Genomic DNA, 17,325 nt, shown 5'->3' on the forward strand with positions numbered 1-17,325 from the left:
TATTGTTTGTTTAGTGGGTGGTGCTAGGCGCTAGATCCTGATCAATCGCCTGCCAGCCGCACGATGCGCCTCATTTGAGTTGTGCGATTTGTGTGTCATCCTTCTCATCACACCGCTCGCAGAAAAAGGGGGGAATCCTTCGCACGTCTGGAAGAGATAGATGGGAGAGAGGGGGAACAATGAAGTTGTGGTGGGTGTGGCTAGAAAAGATAGAGGAGAGAGAGGGGGAAGTGGGGTTATGGTGAGGTTGGGTGGTGGTCTAGACATATCCGGACGACCTCCCCACATACGAGCTGAATTTGGGGGAGTATGGACATATGGGGGAGGGGGAATTTAGGAGTCCCTTGGAGATGTCCTTAGGCTTCCTTCCCTTCGATTGTTGCACGTGACTAACCCGTCATGTGCACTGCTTGGGCATCTAGATCTAATAGGTGTGCTGCGACACTCTGCAGGGTACTAGTGCACCATGCGCGCAACCACAGCTAGTCGATGGTCGCGCTTGCACCATGTGGCCGCAACGGACGGCGCCTCCACACGCTCGTGGATGCATGGGATGGGCTTACCCTTGTCATGGGGAGGAGGTAGGGGCAGGGATGATGGGGTTTCCTTTTTTGGTTGGAAGGACATCAGGGATTAGGTGAAAGCTTTGATGATTTTGGTTATATTATATAGATTTAGTAGAGGATTGTTAAAGTTTAGGTATAATTTTTATGTAATTAGTTGAAATCTTGGTATGATTAGTTGGCAGAACTTTCTTAAAAAAATTCAAAGTTCACAAAAAAAATCTTTCGATGGTTCAGTTGAAATAATTTCATTTTTGGGGTCCAATTATCTGGATCTTTGAGGTGAAAGATAGGTGTAGATGGAAGGCGGGTGAACGGTGTCAGGATGAGATGAGCAGAAGGGAAAGTTCGAGAAGAGCTCCGGAACCACGGGCGTTATCGGGAAGTGAGAGTCCCCCTGATCACCCATCGATTAGCCTCCCTCATAGTATTAACTCCAATGTATGTGACGATCACAACAAGAATACACTACATTTACAAGACTTTGTACAGTTAATGTACTGGTCATGTATGATTCAGAGTAGCATTCTGGTGTAATCCTCAAGGACAGGGAGCCTGTGCTCGTGGTCATAGCCATACATGACGCTGACCATCCTTGCGAAATTGAGTGACGCTCGAATGAAGGTAGGGGATAGTGATGACCTCGTCCTGGAGAAGCACTCCCTGTTGAGACCCTCCCACTCATCTGCAATCATCTCCAACATGTGCCCCTCCGCGTTGCTATGAGGGCTCTCTTTTAGGTAGAGCTCCTTGTACGATCCATCTAGCCCTTCTTGCGCTTCATCCTGCATGGGACATAGAGAAAAAAACATTAAGATCAGGCTTAGCCGGTGTCGCTGTCGATGTTATGGAGTTGATTAATTCACATAAAATTCCTAGTAGTAATCCTTTTTAAAATATGATGTATATATGTCCATGTGAGCTGTATATCAATTTCATGGGCGTGTCAAAGTTTTTCGTGTGTTCTGACCTTTGCACTGCCCATGTCGTCCCAGAGCCTCATGATTTTTGCAGGGCATGAGATAATCCGAGACATGTGGTCGTTGTTTTCCTCCGTTAAATCATGGCCTAGCATGAAGAGAAGATGCATAAACAAAAGTGGTGCCCCCGAGGTGATGATGCCGTTTCTCAGGTAGTCCTCCCGTGTAGGGACCTGACCACCAGACAACCATTTTGCCTCAATCATGAATCCATCAAACAAAGTTGCCCACTGCAAGATAAAGGAAAAAAGGTAAGCTTTCTCTCAAGGAAGCTCTAGTGTTATATTCTGAAGATTTAAAAGTAATCAATAAAAATTATAGTACATAAATTTAAATATATTTTTTTGAAAGGAGGATTACTCATGGCCTCTGCATCAAGAGATGCACACAGCCATACATAAATACAAATATCTGAGGTGATTCTATTAATATATTTAATTTCTTAGGCAAGCAAAATGAAGAATTATTCCAGAAGACATACAGCTTTCTTGAGATGATCGATTGAGTTCAGTCCATGCTCTTTCATGGACATGTCAGCGATATCATTTGTTATATTGTAAAGAGCCTTGTAGCATGATATCATGTAGCTTGGGAGTGAATCAGCAGCTTCAAGATTCCACCTGTCAAAGTGTGCATGTTGTGTGTGAAACTTTTATCATAAGAACATGTACTTATACATCATCGTATAAGGCCTTAATTAAACCACAATTTTTCCCTCCATTAGCAAATAGATGGCACTATTGGCAAAAAAATTCTACCATATCCTATTTCCATTTAAAACAATAAAAGTATAAATCTACAAAAAATACTCACGAGCCTCGGATGTCTAACTAACATATCTTCTATATATAAATAAATAACCCCCATTACTAGATTTCTATGGACATGCATGCTTCAATGCGACCTCAATTATTGATCGGATAGCCGTCCGATCAAAATCGTGTGGCATTAGCAAGTCATGAATATACTCGTAAATACATTTTTTTGCACTAATCTATCCATGTAAAACATGCCACATGAAGTCATTCTCTTCCAGAGGAATCAAGTCATGCATGTTAATCACAAGATAAAATCTTTTGCATTAATTTGTTGTGTGGGCATTGACGATATATATGTGTTGGACACTTGGAGCAAACTTATATAGTTCATGCTTCACATTTTTGTTAAAAGATGTGCTGCGTTAAGTGCAGTTCAACTTTCTCTCTCTTTTTATACATAATTTTGTCAGATATTCATATGTTTTGTTGTTTCTAAAATGTAAACCAAGAACAATCTCACATTGTTTTTTCCATTAGTTTTGGTTGTTTTTAAGCACCTATTTATGCACTTGTTTACACAATTCCCGTGGCAACATGTCAATGTTAGAAAAAGTATGATTGTTTGAGTGAACGTTTTAGGAGGCGATTTATTTGTGTGCAGGCGGTGAGTCTAAATGCATTAATCTATAATGGTAACATGCATGCTCACATTATGATTGCCTCATTAAAGAGGGAGAGCTCCTCTTGTGTGGCAACAAGATCGAAGATGTCATCCACGATGTAGACCATTGAGATGATCTTTGTGATCTCAATTCGATACTTAGAGAAGGAGTAACCCTCGAGGATAGTCATGGGCCACATGTACCATTTCACTACTTGGTCCCTTGCAGCCGGTATTTCTTCAGCCAATCCCAGATCCATCCACCATCTGTGTGAAAAATGAACATTTCATAGTAAAAATCTCCCAACTTTTAATTGTGGGAGTACATGAGCAATTAAAATTATTAATTTATAGATTGCAAGAGTCCTAGCATTTCTCTTATCAAAAGAATGAGTAGATTAGACAATCTCCACAAAAATAATGGAAGGAGAGTACCTGTTAACCTCTTGCATTTCCCTCTGATGCTGCAACTTGTTAATCTGAAACTCCGCAAGTGCCAGCTTCTCAATTGCAGTGTTCCTAGTGGGCAAGCTCTGGAGGTAGCTTAGGTGGTGCCTGGCCTTGTACTGCATGAGGCTGACATGATATGGATGGTCTAGTGATTGCCTTACATATCTTGCAAGCTTTGGCTCCAAGTACTTCAGTGTAGATCTAAGGTGTTTGCCCGAGTACTCCTTTGCCTTGTAGAGTGAAGCTTCTCCCATGTTGAGGTGTGACACATCATGCAAGCTCAGCAATCCTCTGATGTCTTGGCTATGAGCTAGGCTGAAATCACCATTACCATTTGCAAACTTTTGAAGAACCTCATCTGCCGCGGTGAGGAGAAGGGTTTTCAGGCAAGTACATACAATGAAAAAAAATTCTGAGAAAAATCTGCTTAAGGAAGACAAAATATTTTATTCTGGAGTTGGCTACACCTATATGTTATTATACCACTCACACTATTTTGTAAAAATATATAAAATGTAGTTTGCTGACCAGCCGAAACATGATATCCAGCTTCCCTCATCAGCCTCATGGAAAGGGTTACATCGAGGAGATTATCACTATGGGTGAGATCCATGCACGAGTCCACGACATTGCTGATCTCGTCTTGGAAATATTGGTCAATGCAGAGGTGTTTGAGGTGATCAACAGTGGTCATCGTGCCACTACTGTTTTTTGGGTGCCGAAGGAACAACGCTTGCACACCTGTTAGGCCCTCTTGGTGTTGCACGGAGAGCAAATCCTTTGTAACAAGAAAACAAAATTTAGACACATGTGTTATATCATAAACTACTAACCACTGTGAGTTAACAACAATCTTGATAACATTCATTCAAATATTTCGAACTTTGACTTTTAATGTATGAAAATTATTTAGATTGCCGAGTCGTATACTATTATATTGACCATCGAATTTCTCAAAAAATTACTTCCAAAATATCGTAAGCTTTTAATGTTTGTTATACATCGTCCTATAAAATTACGGTTCATCTATGTCCCAATCAATTGAGATTTTCTTAAGTCTTTTCGATTTAGAAAAATGCAACCTAGTCTACAAAAGTGCAAGCCTCATTCTGTTCTGAATTTATTGAGATTTTCGTAAGTCTTTTTTGATTTAGAAAAATGCAATTACAACTGAGACTTAACAAAATAGAGAGAGAGAGAGAGAGAGAGTACACACAACAAGCGTGCATTTTCAGTGACAAAATATTCATGTTAACTGTTGTGTTGTACCAGAACTACATATACCTTTTTTTGCGAAAAGGACTATATATACCTGGAAATCACAGTTATCGGACAGCGCACGGGACGTAGCCTCCCGTCGCCCATGGCAGATCACCGGCGCCCAAGGGCAGAAAAAAGCATTTGGACGGCCTCTCCGGCCACCATTTCGGGCCACCGGCGAATGGAACATTATTTGGTGGATGGAGAAGGACAAGGAGGTGATATGGGCAGCAGCCATCAGTTCCTTGATGCAAATGGCTCTTTACTAGGGCCCTTTACTAGGCAGGTCTTCGGATGGATGATACGGGCTGTGCAAGGATGCCCCGCGAATTTATAGGGAGGAGAGCTCGATCGCAGCATCGATTCCCTGATGTGTGAGTGAGTTGAGTGGTATCTGGTGTGTGAACCGGGAAACCGCCGCACAAAGCAAAGTGTCACGGTCTCACGGACGAGCCACGTGCAAAATTCACTGATGCATTTTCACTAGATAGTTGAAGCTTTTTTTTAAACATAGTATAGACGCAAGCGCTCATATACACTCGCATACACTCATTCCTATGAATGCATACACACGCACCTCCGAAAGATTGAACCGGCATATCATCTTGAGATTTTACGAAGTCACCGTAGGCGCCTCGTAATCGACGGGAACGTCTCCTCCCACTGAACGCGCATCGCCGGAAATCCTGAAATAAATCCAGGATAAATGCGAGCACCAGTACTTGAATCCTGATAGGCTGGAGATACCACTGTCCTTCTAAACATCCAACCACAGATTGGTTCGCAGTTGAAGCTTTTATTGATCTCATCGTTGCACTGAGCATATATACAAGGGTATAAAAGCCATATCCAATGGTACACCCCAAACTGTATTATCTGAAAGGATGTCATGTACAAAAAAGAATGCTGATGTCTGAGCTGAATTAGTTAGAAGAAAGAGAAATTTGGTACTTTGAATATAAAACTCTGCCACTGCCTCAGATGCTTATTTCACACTATATGGAGCATACTTGGGGTTTGAACCCTGAACGATTCGATTCCCACGAAAAATCCGTAGTGGCACACTTGGTCGGCCGCGTGTTTGCCTCACGATATGTAAACTTGGTTGGGAGCCTGCAAGTGTTTGGCTCTTTAAACAAAAAAGATTTTGAACGGGGGAGGGCAGAGGAGGAGGGTCCATGCATGCAGCTTTTAGCAGACACTGCATGCTCGGCCCATCCCATTTCTCGTGCCTTTTCCTTTTTTTTTGAAGCCCCAACAGCAGAACAATAGTTCTATAGTATTTTCTATTAAAAGAAGAAGGTTACAATATTTACGGAAAAAAGAAGACCAATTATCTGTATCCTATATGCCAGTTTTTTTCCAACATAGAAACAGAAGAGTAACTAAGGTTCTTAGCAAGGAATCACTTCAGATGATCCCCGATCCACTTCTGAAGGGTGTTAAAATGCTTTGCTTTTATCTTGTGAGCCAATAATCTCAAATCCTCTTTTAGCCTATATTTCCAACATCTTATGCTTGGTGCTTCTTTTCTAAAAAAATCCATTCCTTTGACACCAAGTGGTCCAGCATCCTTGAATTATAATCTCCATAGCAATGCCCTTAGGAAGAAGCTGGAAAATTAGCTCAATGTCATCTGAGGAGGAAATTCCCAGTTTTTTTCTTGGTAACACACTGTGCCAACAATCTTGTGCAGATTCGCAGTCCCGAAAGAGATGTCTCAGTATTTCTTCAGTCTTATCATTATAGAATACGCATTCATAGCATTCCAGGTGGAAGTTTTTCCTTTTGAGGAGATTCCTAGTATTAACTCTGTCATGAAGTAGCAGCCAAAATAAGATTTTGTGTCTGAGCCTACAGGCATTTTTCCAGAGCCATTTGAATATTGTTAGCTTCTCTTGTTGTGGGTGCAAATTGTGGTACATTGTAATAGAGGAGAATTTGCCTTTCTGACCTTTGCTTACCCATTGATCCTTTCCTTGTGGCTGTACCTGATTTTGAATTAAATTTTCCAACAATTGGAACCGATCATAGGCTTGGGTGGACATTGGCATGTAAAACAACTGACAGGTATCTTGTTGAAGTGTCCAGTCTCTAACTGAAAGTGATTCATCCAAAGCATATGAATGAAGCTCAGGAAATTTGTCTTTGAGAGGTTGGTCCAGCCAGGTATCATGCCGAAGCAACATAGTGCCACCATTTCCATTTTGCAAATTGAGTTATCTTTGTATTCTTTGAGAACTTTCAGATGACATTTCCAGCAAGAAAATCCTTCCAATTTGTCACCAGAAGGGGATTCAGAATAGTAAGTTTGCCAGATAAGCTCCACCCATGGCAGAGACTGCTTGTTGAGGAATTTATGAATATTCTTCATCATCAGAGCCTTATTATGAATCGTCACATCTAGAATGCCCAGTCCACCTTGATTTTTTAGGTCTGCAAACTTTGCCCTTTTCCTTTTGTCCGTTAAAATTGTACTCCCTCCGTTTTATAATATAAGAACGTTTTTCAAGCTAACACAACATGAAAAATGTTCTTATATTATAGGACGGGGGGAGTATTTATTACACCCTCCATCCCGAAATAAGTGTCTCAACTTTGTACTGACTTTATTATAAAGTTGTACTAGAGTTGAGACATTTATTTTGGGAAGGAGGGAGTATATCTTTGAACCAAAAGTTGAATTTATGTTTCAAGTTGCATGTGCATATTCCTTGCGATGAGAGCTAATAACAAGACCACTCTTGAATACATTTTTTTACAAGCTATTTTTCTACCAAGTTTTAAGTACTGAAACTTGATAATTGAAATATTTAAGTTTTTACCAAGTCTTACCAAAGCAAGTTTCATATGAATTGGCTTAATTTGTAATATTAATTTTTTGTTCAGGGTTTAGGGTTTTAAAATTTGAAACTTGGTGAATTTATCCCTCGTTCTTTATCAAGTTTCAAAGTTTTACCTCCCGCAAGGAAAAAATTTCAAAGTATTATGCTTTAGTATATCTTTCTATTTTTTGTCGGATTTTCTAACATGTTTCTCTATTTTTGACCTATATTATGCTTTAGTATATGATAAACACCATTAAATGAACTGAAAAATGCATCTATGTGGGTGTCGAAATCTTATTCCTCCTACATCCACAGGAGGTGCGCCATGAGCCAAGCACGTTGTCATCTCTGTGTTTTCGTTTTAAGGGAGCAAACTTGTTAAAACTCAGAAGTTTATTGAAGCATCGGCCGAAAAGTCAGCAAGGTAGTCCAGAGTTCGCTATTTCACTGAACCCATTTCAAGCCGGGTAAAAGTCGTCTTCGAGGCCGGTCGTCGTACGTTGTCCAGGCAGCAGACACGGAGAATTGTGTGTGAAAGGTATCACGGATATTCATTGGGACATTGACATGTACGCGCTCGCGCTAGGTATCACGGATATTCATTGGGACATTGACATGTACGCGCTCGCGGTTTCTCTGGCAGCCGCAACTAGCTGAGGTGTCTCTGCCTCGGAGGGCACGAATTATCACCACGGCGCTATAGGCCGGGAGAATTGGCCGGGTTGAGGGGGACATGGAATAACTAGTCTTGTACACTAGCTAAGCTGTAGCTAGTAGACAATACAGGTGACAGCTCCTGGAAATGTACGTATGCCAAAATAGAGGACTGACTGGCGACTGGCGTAATCAACAACTTTGACAATCTGTATGTAGGGAAGCTAGACACTGATTCATGAACGTAGACATTCGTGTAACATGTGCACTTTTGTCACTTTCACTAGTCAAGTCAAGAGCTGTGGAGCTTCCACCCATGCTCCGGCCGGTCAGGTTTTTGTTACTACTTGGTTACATACGGGGGTACAGCGCATTACGTGACTGAATTTTTGTCATGTCATGTGAGATTGTTGTTGACGGATTGGGACATGGTCCAAGAGGTATCCTATGAGGACGCGTTTGCCAATTTGGTGTCCTGCCTGCCAAGAGCCAACATGATGTCTCACGCTCGAGTGCAAAGACTGAATATAGAGTTGATGTGAATCTTGTTGGCTACTCTAAGATTTTTCTTCGATAAAGAGTGTTTTTATTAACTCAAAATGTAGCACCAAGTGGATACAAAACATAATAAACAATACCCAATCTTTGTATAGTTAGGATGCATACAGCCACACACCATCAGTCTGACAAAAGTTAAAAAACAAAACCGACATAACTACAACAGTAAAGCCATAAATGATCAACACTATGCCTATGCCTATTATGCAGGAGACAGTGGACCGACTCTAAGAATCTAACTAGCGCACAATAGTGTTATGCGATAACGTCGGTTCGGTATTCATGACTCGGGATCGAGCTAACCATCAAAGAGTGAATCACGTAGAGATTGATCCATACTTTGTTCGAGATCGCGTGGCCATGGGTGAGGCTCCGGCACCGTACCTTATCATGCTTATTTTTGCCAAGGGCTTAGCAGCTCCACTCTTCTTGGATGTTTGGGATAGTCTTAGTAATCGCAAGACACCCGTTTTTGACTCAGGGAGGGTGTTAGAGTGGATGATCAAATTGTATATTTTTTGCGGGGACCAAATTGTATTTGTATATGATACAACCGTATATGCGGTTCCTTGTAAAAATTGCCCATTTCTTGTATGCTTAGAAAAGAAGGACACCTGTAATATTCACATATACGAGTTATGATGTTGTATTTGCACAGCTCCGAGGCTTCAGACATGTGATGATGGAATCGGACTGCAAGGAGCTCGTTGATCGCTCTACTAGATGAAATTGGAGAGGTAGCACCTCAGTTTTCTAATTTTAGTATTCATGGTGTAAACAGATCAACTTTTTTTTTAAAAGGGGGAATTCCCCGGCCTCTGCATCAGAAAGATGCATACGGCCATCTTTATAAATAAACAAATAGGTTCAACAAGGTCTTATGGTCTGAAACAAAGTAACGGCAAGCTCACAAAGAGCCACAATGCCAAAAACATAAAAGCCAAGAGGCCACAACCGGCTGGCATAACAAAGATAGAAAAACTAATCGCCTATCCTATTACATGACCGCCATCCAAACCGGTTGAAGATATCCCGTGCTACCATCTCCCACCGGATAGATCCAGTAACCAAACGCTCCATGGCCTCCGTCGGAGTGAGTAACGACCACATAGGGATCAGCGCAGTGGCTCGGAATATAACCTGCAAAACATGAATATTTGTTGTTCTGTTAAAAGTCAAATCATTTCTGCAGTTCCAAATTGCCCACAGCAAAGCACATACTCCTACGCGAATGTGTCTAGCTGTTTCGAACTCTATCCCAACAAGCCATGTTCCAAATAACGTACTGACAGAATTTCGAGGAGTAATGTTAAAGGCAATGTGCACCGTCTGCCACAAAACTTTGGCCAACGGGCAATAAAAAAAAGATGTTTGATAGTTTCATCCCGATGACAAAAACTACAGCTAGTAGATCCTGTCCAGTTGCGTTTTACCAAGTTATCCTTTGTTAATATGACTTGTTTATGCACAAACCACATAAACACTTTAATTTTCAAAGGAACTTTGACTTTACAAACATATTCGGAACTAGGAATGGCCCTAGAGTTGATGACATTTATATACATCGATTTAACTGTGAACTCTCCAGACCTAGTAAGCTTCCAACACAACTGATCGGGCTGATGAGATAGCTGAACCTCCATCAGTCTACTCACTAAATGAAGCCACGCTTCCCACCGGTTGCCAACAAGCGTTCTCCTAAAATGAATATTAAGGGGGATGGACTGCAATATCGTTGCAACATAAGCATCACGTCGTTGAACAATACTATACATGGACGGATACTGAAGCGCCAGCAGCGTCTCTCCAAGCCAAGTATCCTCCCAGAAGCGCGTGGTAGTGTCATTACTGATTATAAACTTTGTCCTATTAAAGAAGGCTGCTTTGACTCTCATGAGCCCCTTCCAAAAAGGCGAGTCCGTCGGTCTCACTGTCACCTGGGACAAAGTTTTGGACTGCAGATACTTACTACGGAGAATCTGCGCCGACGTGGCATCAGTCTCAACTGATAACTTATATAGCCACTTACTGAGAAGACATCTGTTCTTGACTTCAAGATTCTCAATGCCAGGGCCCCCCTGGTCCTTTGGTCGACAAATGACATCCCATTTGGTGAGTTTGTATTTTCTTTTTATTTCATCGCTCTGCCAGAAGAATCTGGATCGATAGAAGTCCAGCCTTTTCCTAACACCAACTGGGACTTCGAAGAAAGACAAGAGAAACATAGGCATACTCGTGAGCACCAAATTAATAAGAATCAATCGGCCTCTGTAAGACATGAGTTTGCCCTTCCAGCAACTCAGTTTCTTCTCAAATTGATCCTCAATACACTTCATTCTCTGTTTGTCAGCTTACGATGGTGAATGGGTATACCTAAGTACGTGAAAGGTAATGTCCCCAATTCGCATCCAAACAATTGCCTATAAGCCTCTTGTTCCTCATTGGCTCTACCAAAACAGAACAACTCGCTTTTATGAAAGTTAATCTTCAACCCGGTCAATTGTTCAAATAAGCATAACACCAGCTTCATATTTCTCGCTTTTGCCAAGTCGTGCTTCATAAAGATGATTGTATCATCAGCGTACTGTAGGATAGACACACATCCATCAACTAGATGAGGCACCAAGCCACCCACCTGACCAGCCTCCTTTGCCCTACCTATCAAAATTGTCAACATATCAACCACAATGTTGAACAAAATAGGAGACATTGGATCACCTTGTCTCAGGCCCTTGTGTGTCTGGAAATAATGACCTATGTCATCATTCACTTTAATTCCAACACTCCCTTTTTGTGTGAAAGATTCTACCTGGCGTCGCCAGGCTTCATCAAAACCCTTCATGTGTAAGGCCTGTTGAAGGAAATGCCATTTGACCTTATCATACGCTTTCTCGAAATCCACCTTGAAAACAACTCCATCTAGTTTTTTCGTGTGAATCTCGTGGAGCGTTTCATGAAGGACCACAACCCCTTCTAGGATGTTTCTGTCCGGCATGAAAGCAGTTTGGGAATGCTGCACCACAGAATGGCAATCTGTGTGAGCCTATTAGTCCCGACCGTGGTAAAGATTTTGAAACTAACATTAAGAAGACGGATGGGCCTGAATTTCTCAATTCTCACAGCCTCTGTTTTCTTAGAAAGCAGGGTTATCGTTCCAAAATTCAGTTGAAATAGCTGAAGTTGTCCAGAGAATAAATCATGGAACAACGGCAACAAATCCCCCTTAATAATATGCCAGCACTTCTTATAGAACTCCGCCGGAAATTCATCCGGTCAGGGAGCCTTTTTATTTTTCATCTGCGAGATGGCCTCAAACACCTCTTTCTCAGAAAAAGGAGCAGCCAAAATATCATTCTCAACAGCAGTAAGTTGAGGAACATCCTCAATCCTAGACTCATCCAAGAAACACAGTTATCCTCTGGAGGCCCAAACAACTGCTTGTAATACTCGGTTATGTATAATTTTAGGTTCTCCTATCCTAAAATCGTTCCTTCATCTTGTTCAAGCTGAAAGATCCTCTTCTTTCTGTGTTTGCCATTGGCGATCATGTGAAAGAATTGAGTTTTCGCGTCCCCCTGGACAACTCATCGGACCTTGGCCCGCAGTGGCCACTTTAATTCCTCTTCACGAAGAAGCTCTTTCAATCTCATCTCCGCGTCAAGCTTGGCATGAAGCTCCGAGGCCGGCAAAACCGTGGATTCTGCTTTTACATCTAGGGACTGAATAAGGGTAAGAAGCCTTTCCTTTTCGACCATGTAAATCCCACTAAGATGCTTAGCCCACCCATGTAGAAAACTTCTCAAGTGTCTGATCTTATTCTGCCAACGCTCAAGCGCAGTCCTGCCTCCTACATCCTTAGCCCGTTCCCTGGCTACGAGATCAAAGAAGTCGTCTCGCTCAAACCAAGCCAGCTCGAACGAAAACGAGTTTTTGTTTCCCAAGTGGGTAGCCTCACCAGAGTCTATAAATAAAGGCGTGTGGTCAGAAATACCACTGGAAAGTGCCTGAACTGTTATGAAGCGAAACTTCTGTTCCCATTCGACGCTATCTAGTACTCGATCCAGCTTTTCAAACGTCGGATTTGGCAACGCGTTAGCCCAGGTGAATTTTCTTCCCGAAAGCTCTATCTCTCTCAGATCCAAGCTTTCAATGATAGTATTAAACATAAACGACCATCTCCCATCGAAATTATCATTGTTCTTCTCCTCACGCCTTCTAATAATGTTGAAATCACCCCCTACCAGGATTGGAAGCTGCTCAGAGCCGCAAATCCGAACCAGATCAGCCAAGAACTCAAGTTTGAGTTCAGGCTGTGCAACACCATATACCGCCACCAGAGCCCAATTAAACCCATCGGCCTTCGACCGCACCCGAAACTTAACTGCAAAATCTCCCATCACCACACTTCGGACTTCGAGCGAATCGAATCTAACTCCGAGTAAGATCCCACCCGATCTTACTCTCGGTGGCAGACAATGCCAATCAAAATCAATACCTCCCGATAAAGTATTGAGAAAATGTGGCGAAAAATTATCTCTACCAGTTTCCGACAATGCGATAAAATCTAGCCTACGCTCGATAGACGCCTCTGCAAGAAACCTTCTTTTAGCCAAGTCTTTCAGACCTCTACTATTCCAAAAGATTCCTTTCATATTTCGTCATGAAATTTTTTAGCCGTACGGATCCTAGCACTCCTACGCACTGCCGAAGCCAGGTAAATCTTCTGCTTCCACTTGCATTTAGGTTTGTTCTGACCCTCCAGTCGGTCCTCACAACCAGGCTCAGTGGACCTAACCACAACAGTCTCAGATGTTTCGTCCTCCTCCTCAGACTCAGGGAGGGGTGGAACAAGATCCGCACAAAAATTATCGAGCACCCTGACCCCGAAAGCATCAATATCGGAATCATTCATGGGTTTAACCGCTGCTAAGTTACGAATCATCTCTAAAGCCCGCTCCGTCTCTAAATCCATGATATCATTGACGGAATTTGAAATTTCACTATCATTACTACCTAGGGAAACTCCTAATTGGTTTGTATTATTAATAATCTCATCATTAGAAAAATGTAGAATGGAATTAGCAGTATTAACCGGCATACCAGTAGTGACCTCAACGTCACGAAGCTTGGCCGCCCTCATGGCGCACCGCTGCTATATGTCGTCAACCTCCGGATGATCCTGGAGACGGCAGCTCAATCGTCACCCAACAGAGACCGGGTCTGGAATCCCTCCAAACGCAATAACCTCCTCCCGAGTGACCCTGCTCGGGGTGGGGCCTCCTGCCTCCGGTCGGCCTCCATCGACAAAACCACGGGAACACCTGAAAGCGGTGGGGCGCTCCACGGTGCCGCCGACGTCGCTCGCGCCCCGCGGCAAAGAGTCGGAGACGTACCAGGGGAGGGGAGTGTATGGGCCTCCTGCCCGTACTCCCCACCCACCCCAGCCCTCTGGCAAGAGGGGCTCGCCGGCGCCACAGGAGGGGCGGCCACCCTAGGCGCCCCAGGGGAAGAGGGTGCCGAGGCCACCTGCGTTCGCCTGTACTGTCAATATGACTGAGAGTTGGCTCGTTGAAACTCTTAACTTCCTGTGCAACAGTATTCTGGTTGATTGTTCTAGAAATGCCTTTAATGAATAAAGCTCTCTCTTGGCAGCTAGCACTAGTAGAAAAAGGGTCAAACGCGCAGCACATTAGTGCCGGTTTGTATTAGAGCCGGCACTAATGTATACATTAGTGCCGGTTCCAACGGCTAGCCGGGCCGCTCTCATTAGTACCGGTTCGTGGCTAACCTTTAGCACCGGTTCGTGCCACGAACCGGTACTAATGAGGGTGGTGGCAGGATGTTGTCAGTCTGGGCCCCCTCCAGCACCTTTAGTACCGGTTCGTGCCACGAACCGGTACTATAGGTCGACGTACATAAACCCTTCGTCCACCCGAGCCACTCTGTTCTTCCCCTTTCCCCTCACTTCTCCTCTGTTCTTCCCCTTTCCCCTCGAGCTCCTCACAAATTTTGCCCAAAATTTGTCAAGATTTGAAGGCCCCCATCCATTCAAATGATCACAAAGGTTAGCAACTTTGTCCTTTCAACTCTCATTGCTAGATTAGCTCTTCCCATGCTTTGTATAGTTACTAATTTGTGAGTTTAGTAATTTGAGAGGAAATATATATATGTTCTAGTATTTGATTTATATGCAATTTGAGGTCAAAAATAACACTTAGTTTGCATATGTAGGTGTGGTTTACTTAGTGCCTTCTAAATCTCCGTCGTAACCACCGTCGATCGCCCGCACCGTCCCGTCACCGGCACCACCTTGTGGTGAGCCTCTTGTTCATGTAATTTTATATAAAAAATTGATGTTTGTGTGATTTGGATATATAGTTAATCATGTAATAATTATCTTACCCGTACGTTGTTTGTTATACATAGTGCCATGGTTTGATATCCGTCCCCGTCGGCCCTCGTCCTTGTTATGATTCGGATGTGGTATATTCTCTTTTAAAACTATTAGTTGCATTTCGTGTTTATGACAAATTATGCCCATCAAGTTGACATAGATATTTTTATCTAGGAGGTATGTGAACCGGAAATTCCAACCGACCCTATTGTCGAGAGGTTAAATTTAGTTGAAAGAGAAAACAAGTACTTGAAAGAAAAATTGAAAAGAATTGAGGGGGAGAAGATGGAATTGGAGTTGCATGTTGCCGATGTCGTCGATGATCACAAGATCAAGATGGAGAAAATGCGCTTGAAGAATAGAAAGATTAGAAATTATGCCATCGATAGTGAGGCTTGGTATCATTAGGCTTGGTATCATTCGCATGATGGCGTCCGAAAGGAGCAGATCTCAAAGACAGCAATGGGTACGCTTGTCAGAACACTATTCACAATTTTTACACCATTATCGATATCTAGCTAGTCACACAACTAATACACATGCATATTGATCTCCTTCTTAACAGTTCAAAGAGGTGCGGGAGAAGCTCATAGAAAGGGAGCGCGTAGAAGCACTTCAAGAGGAAATAGCGGGATTTTTGCTCGACCAGGTCATAAATCCGAATGGAAAATTCTATTACCCGCTACCGCCCCTATGAAAACCACTTTCAATTGTCATCGTGCTCCGAAGGCACCAATTAGGCTAATGCCACTGGCTCCGAAGGCAACATTCATATGTAGGAGAAATTGTATATAGCTATACATGTGTGTATGTGTGAATTAATTAATATGGTGGTTTAATTTGTGAGACATTGATGTGATATATATATGCATGATTGGTTCTACTAGAAATTCTATATATATATATATATATATATATATATATATATATATATATATATATATGCATAACGTGTACAATGTGTAGTATCGTAAAATACCAGCAAACGAAAAAGAATTAAAATGGAAACACAAAATTAAATGAAAAAGAAATCATAAAACTAAAACCCCCAAACCTTATAGTACCGGTTGGTCTTACCAACCGGTACTAAAGGGCTCCAGGTCCCCGGAGCTGGCTCGTGCCACGTGGTTGCCCTTTAGCACCGGTTCGTGCTGAACCGGTACTAAAGGGGGAGGCCTTTAGTGACCACAAATTAGTGCCGGTTATGTAACCTGCACTATAGAGCCTTACGAACCGGTGCTAATGCCCGGTTCTGCACTAGTTAGGGCAAACTTTTCCCTCCAGACTTCATCGGTGAGCTGGATTTGCACCCCCCCCCCCCCCCAACCTCCTCTCTGCCTGCTGCTATGATGGTCGGTGACGGGGAGGAGAATTTCGGTGCCTATGCTTCAGTTAGTAGTTTAGGTTAGGTTTTTTTACTACTCGCAAGTGCAACGCTCAAGCAGATGGCGGTGCTTCTTATTTGAGTTTGTTTTCCGGGCTTCGATCCTCCTCGGGTTCATCCATCTGGACGTAGTCGATGGAACTCCGACGTAAACTCCCGGTGTCTTCCTGGAGCGGTGAGGTTAGGGTTTCTTGGCATGTGACGAGATATGTTGTCAGATGCTTCAAATCTATGCAAGGGTTCAACGACGACGACTGCGGCTCCAGTGTGCCGGTGCATGTATACGAAGAATTCACGGCTGTCATTGACAAGATCAAGCCGACTCCGGTAGGGGAGTGGCGACAGCGGCGCGTCGGCGGCTTGTTCTAGCGCCATTAGTGGTCTCGGAATCTCGGTGTAATTTTTATTATGTTTAAGATGTTTTGTACTTCCGATGAACTTTTATAATAGATACGATGTTACCACATAAATAAAACAAATAAAGCTCTCTCATATTCCACGCAATAAAAAAAATACAAGCTTTACAACTCATGGTTAATATCTATTTTTCAATAGAACCGATGCGTGAGGTTTAATTGAGTTTATTCCATCCGTCCTTAAAAGAGTGGACTTCCAACTTTGTTGGAGGGTCAAATTATCTCAAAGTTTTATCAAGTTGGAGCAAAAATATATCAATATTTGTGAAACCAAATAGGTATATGATAAAAATATATTTTATCATGAGTCTAATGCAACTAATTTGATGGCATAAATGTTGATGTATTATTATGTAAATACGGTCAAACATAAAAAATGTTGACTTTCCAACAAAGTTGGAAATACACTCTTTCAAGGG

At 42.5% G+C, this 17,325-nt stretch overlaps 1 protein-coding gene across 1 annotated transcript; it reads right to left on the minus strand.

Annotated features, from left to right (window-relative positions):
* Positions 1-967: 967 nt before the first annotated feature.
* Positions 968-4,958, minus strand: LOC123133528 (S-(+)-linalool synthase, chloroplastic). Its single transcript, XM_044553003.1, has 7 exons — positions 4,725-4,958; positions 3,941-4,190; positions 3,398-3,770; positions 3,011-3,229; positions 2,025-2,163; positions 1,534-1,773; positions 968-1,348 (listed from the first exon to the last, which is right to left on the minus strand). The coding sequence occupies exons 1-7, from the start codon at positions 4,908-4,910 to the stop codon at positions 1,079-1,081; spliced, it is 1,677 nt and encodes a 558-aa protein (XP_044408938.1). The 5' UTR covers positions 4,911-4,958; the 3' UTR covers positions 968-1,078.
* Positions 4,959-17,325: the final 12,367 nt, after the last annotated feature.

The sequence above is a fragment of the Triticum aestivum genome, chromosome 6B, assembly GCF_018294505.1.
Source record: "Triticum aestivum cultivar Chinese Spring chromosome 6B, IWGSC CS RefSeq v2.1, whole genome shotgun sequence".
In the NCBI taxonomy this organism is placed as follows: Eukaryota; Viridiplantae; Streptophyta; class Magnoliopsida; order Poales; family Poaceae; genus Triticum; species Triticum aestivum.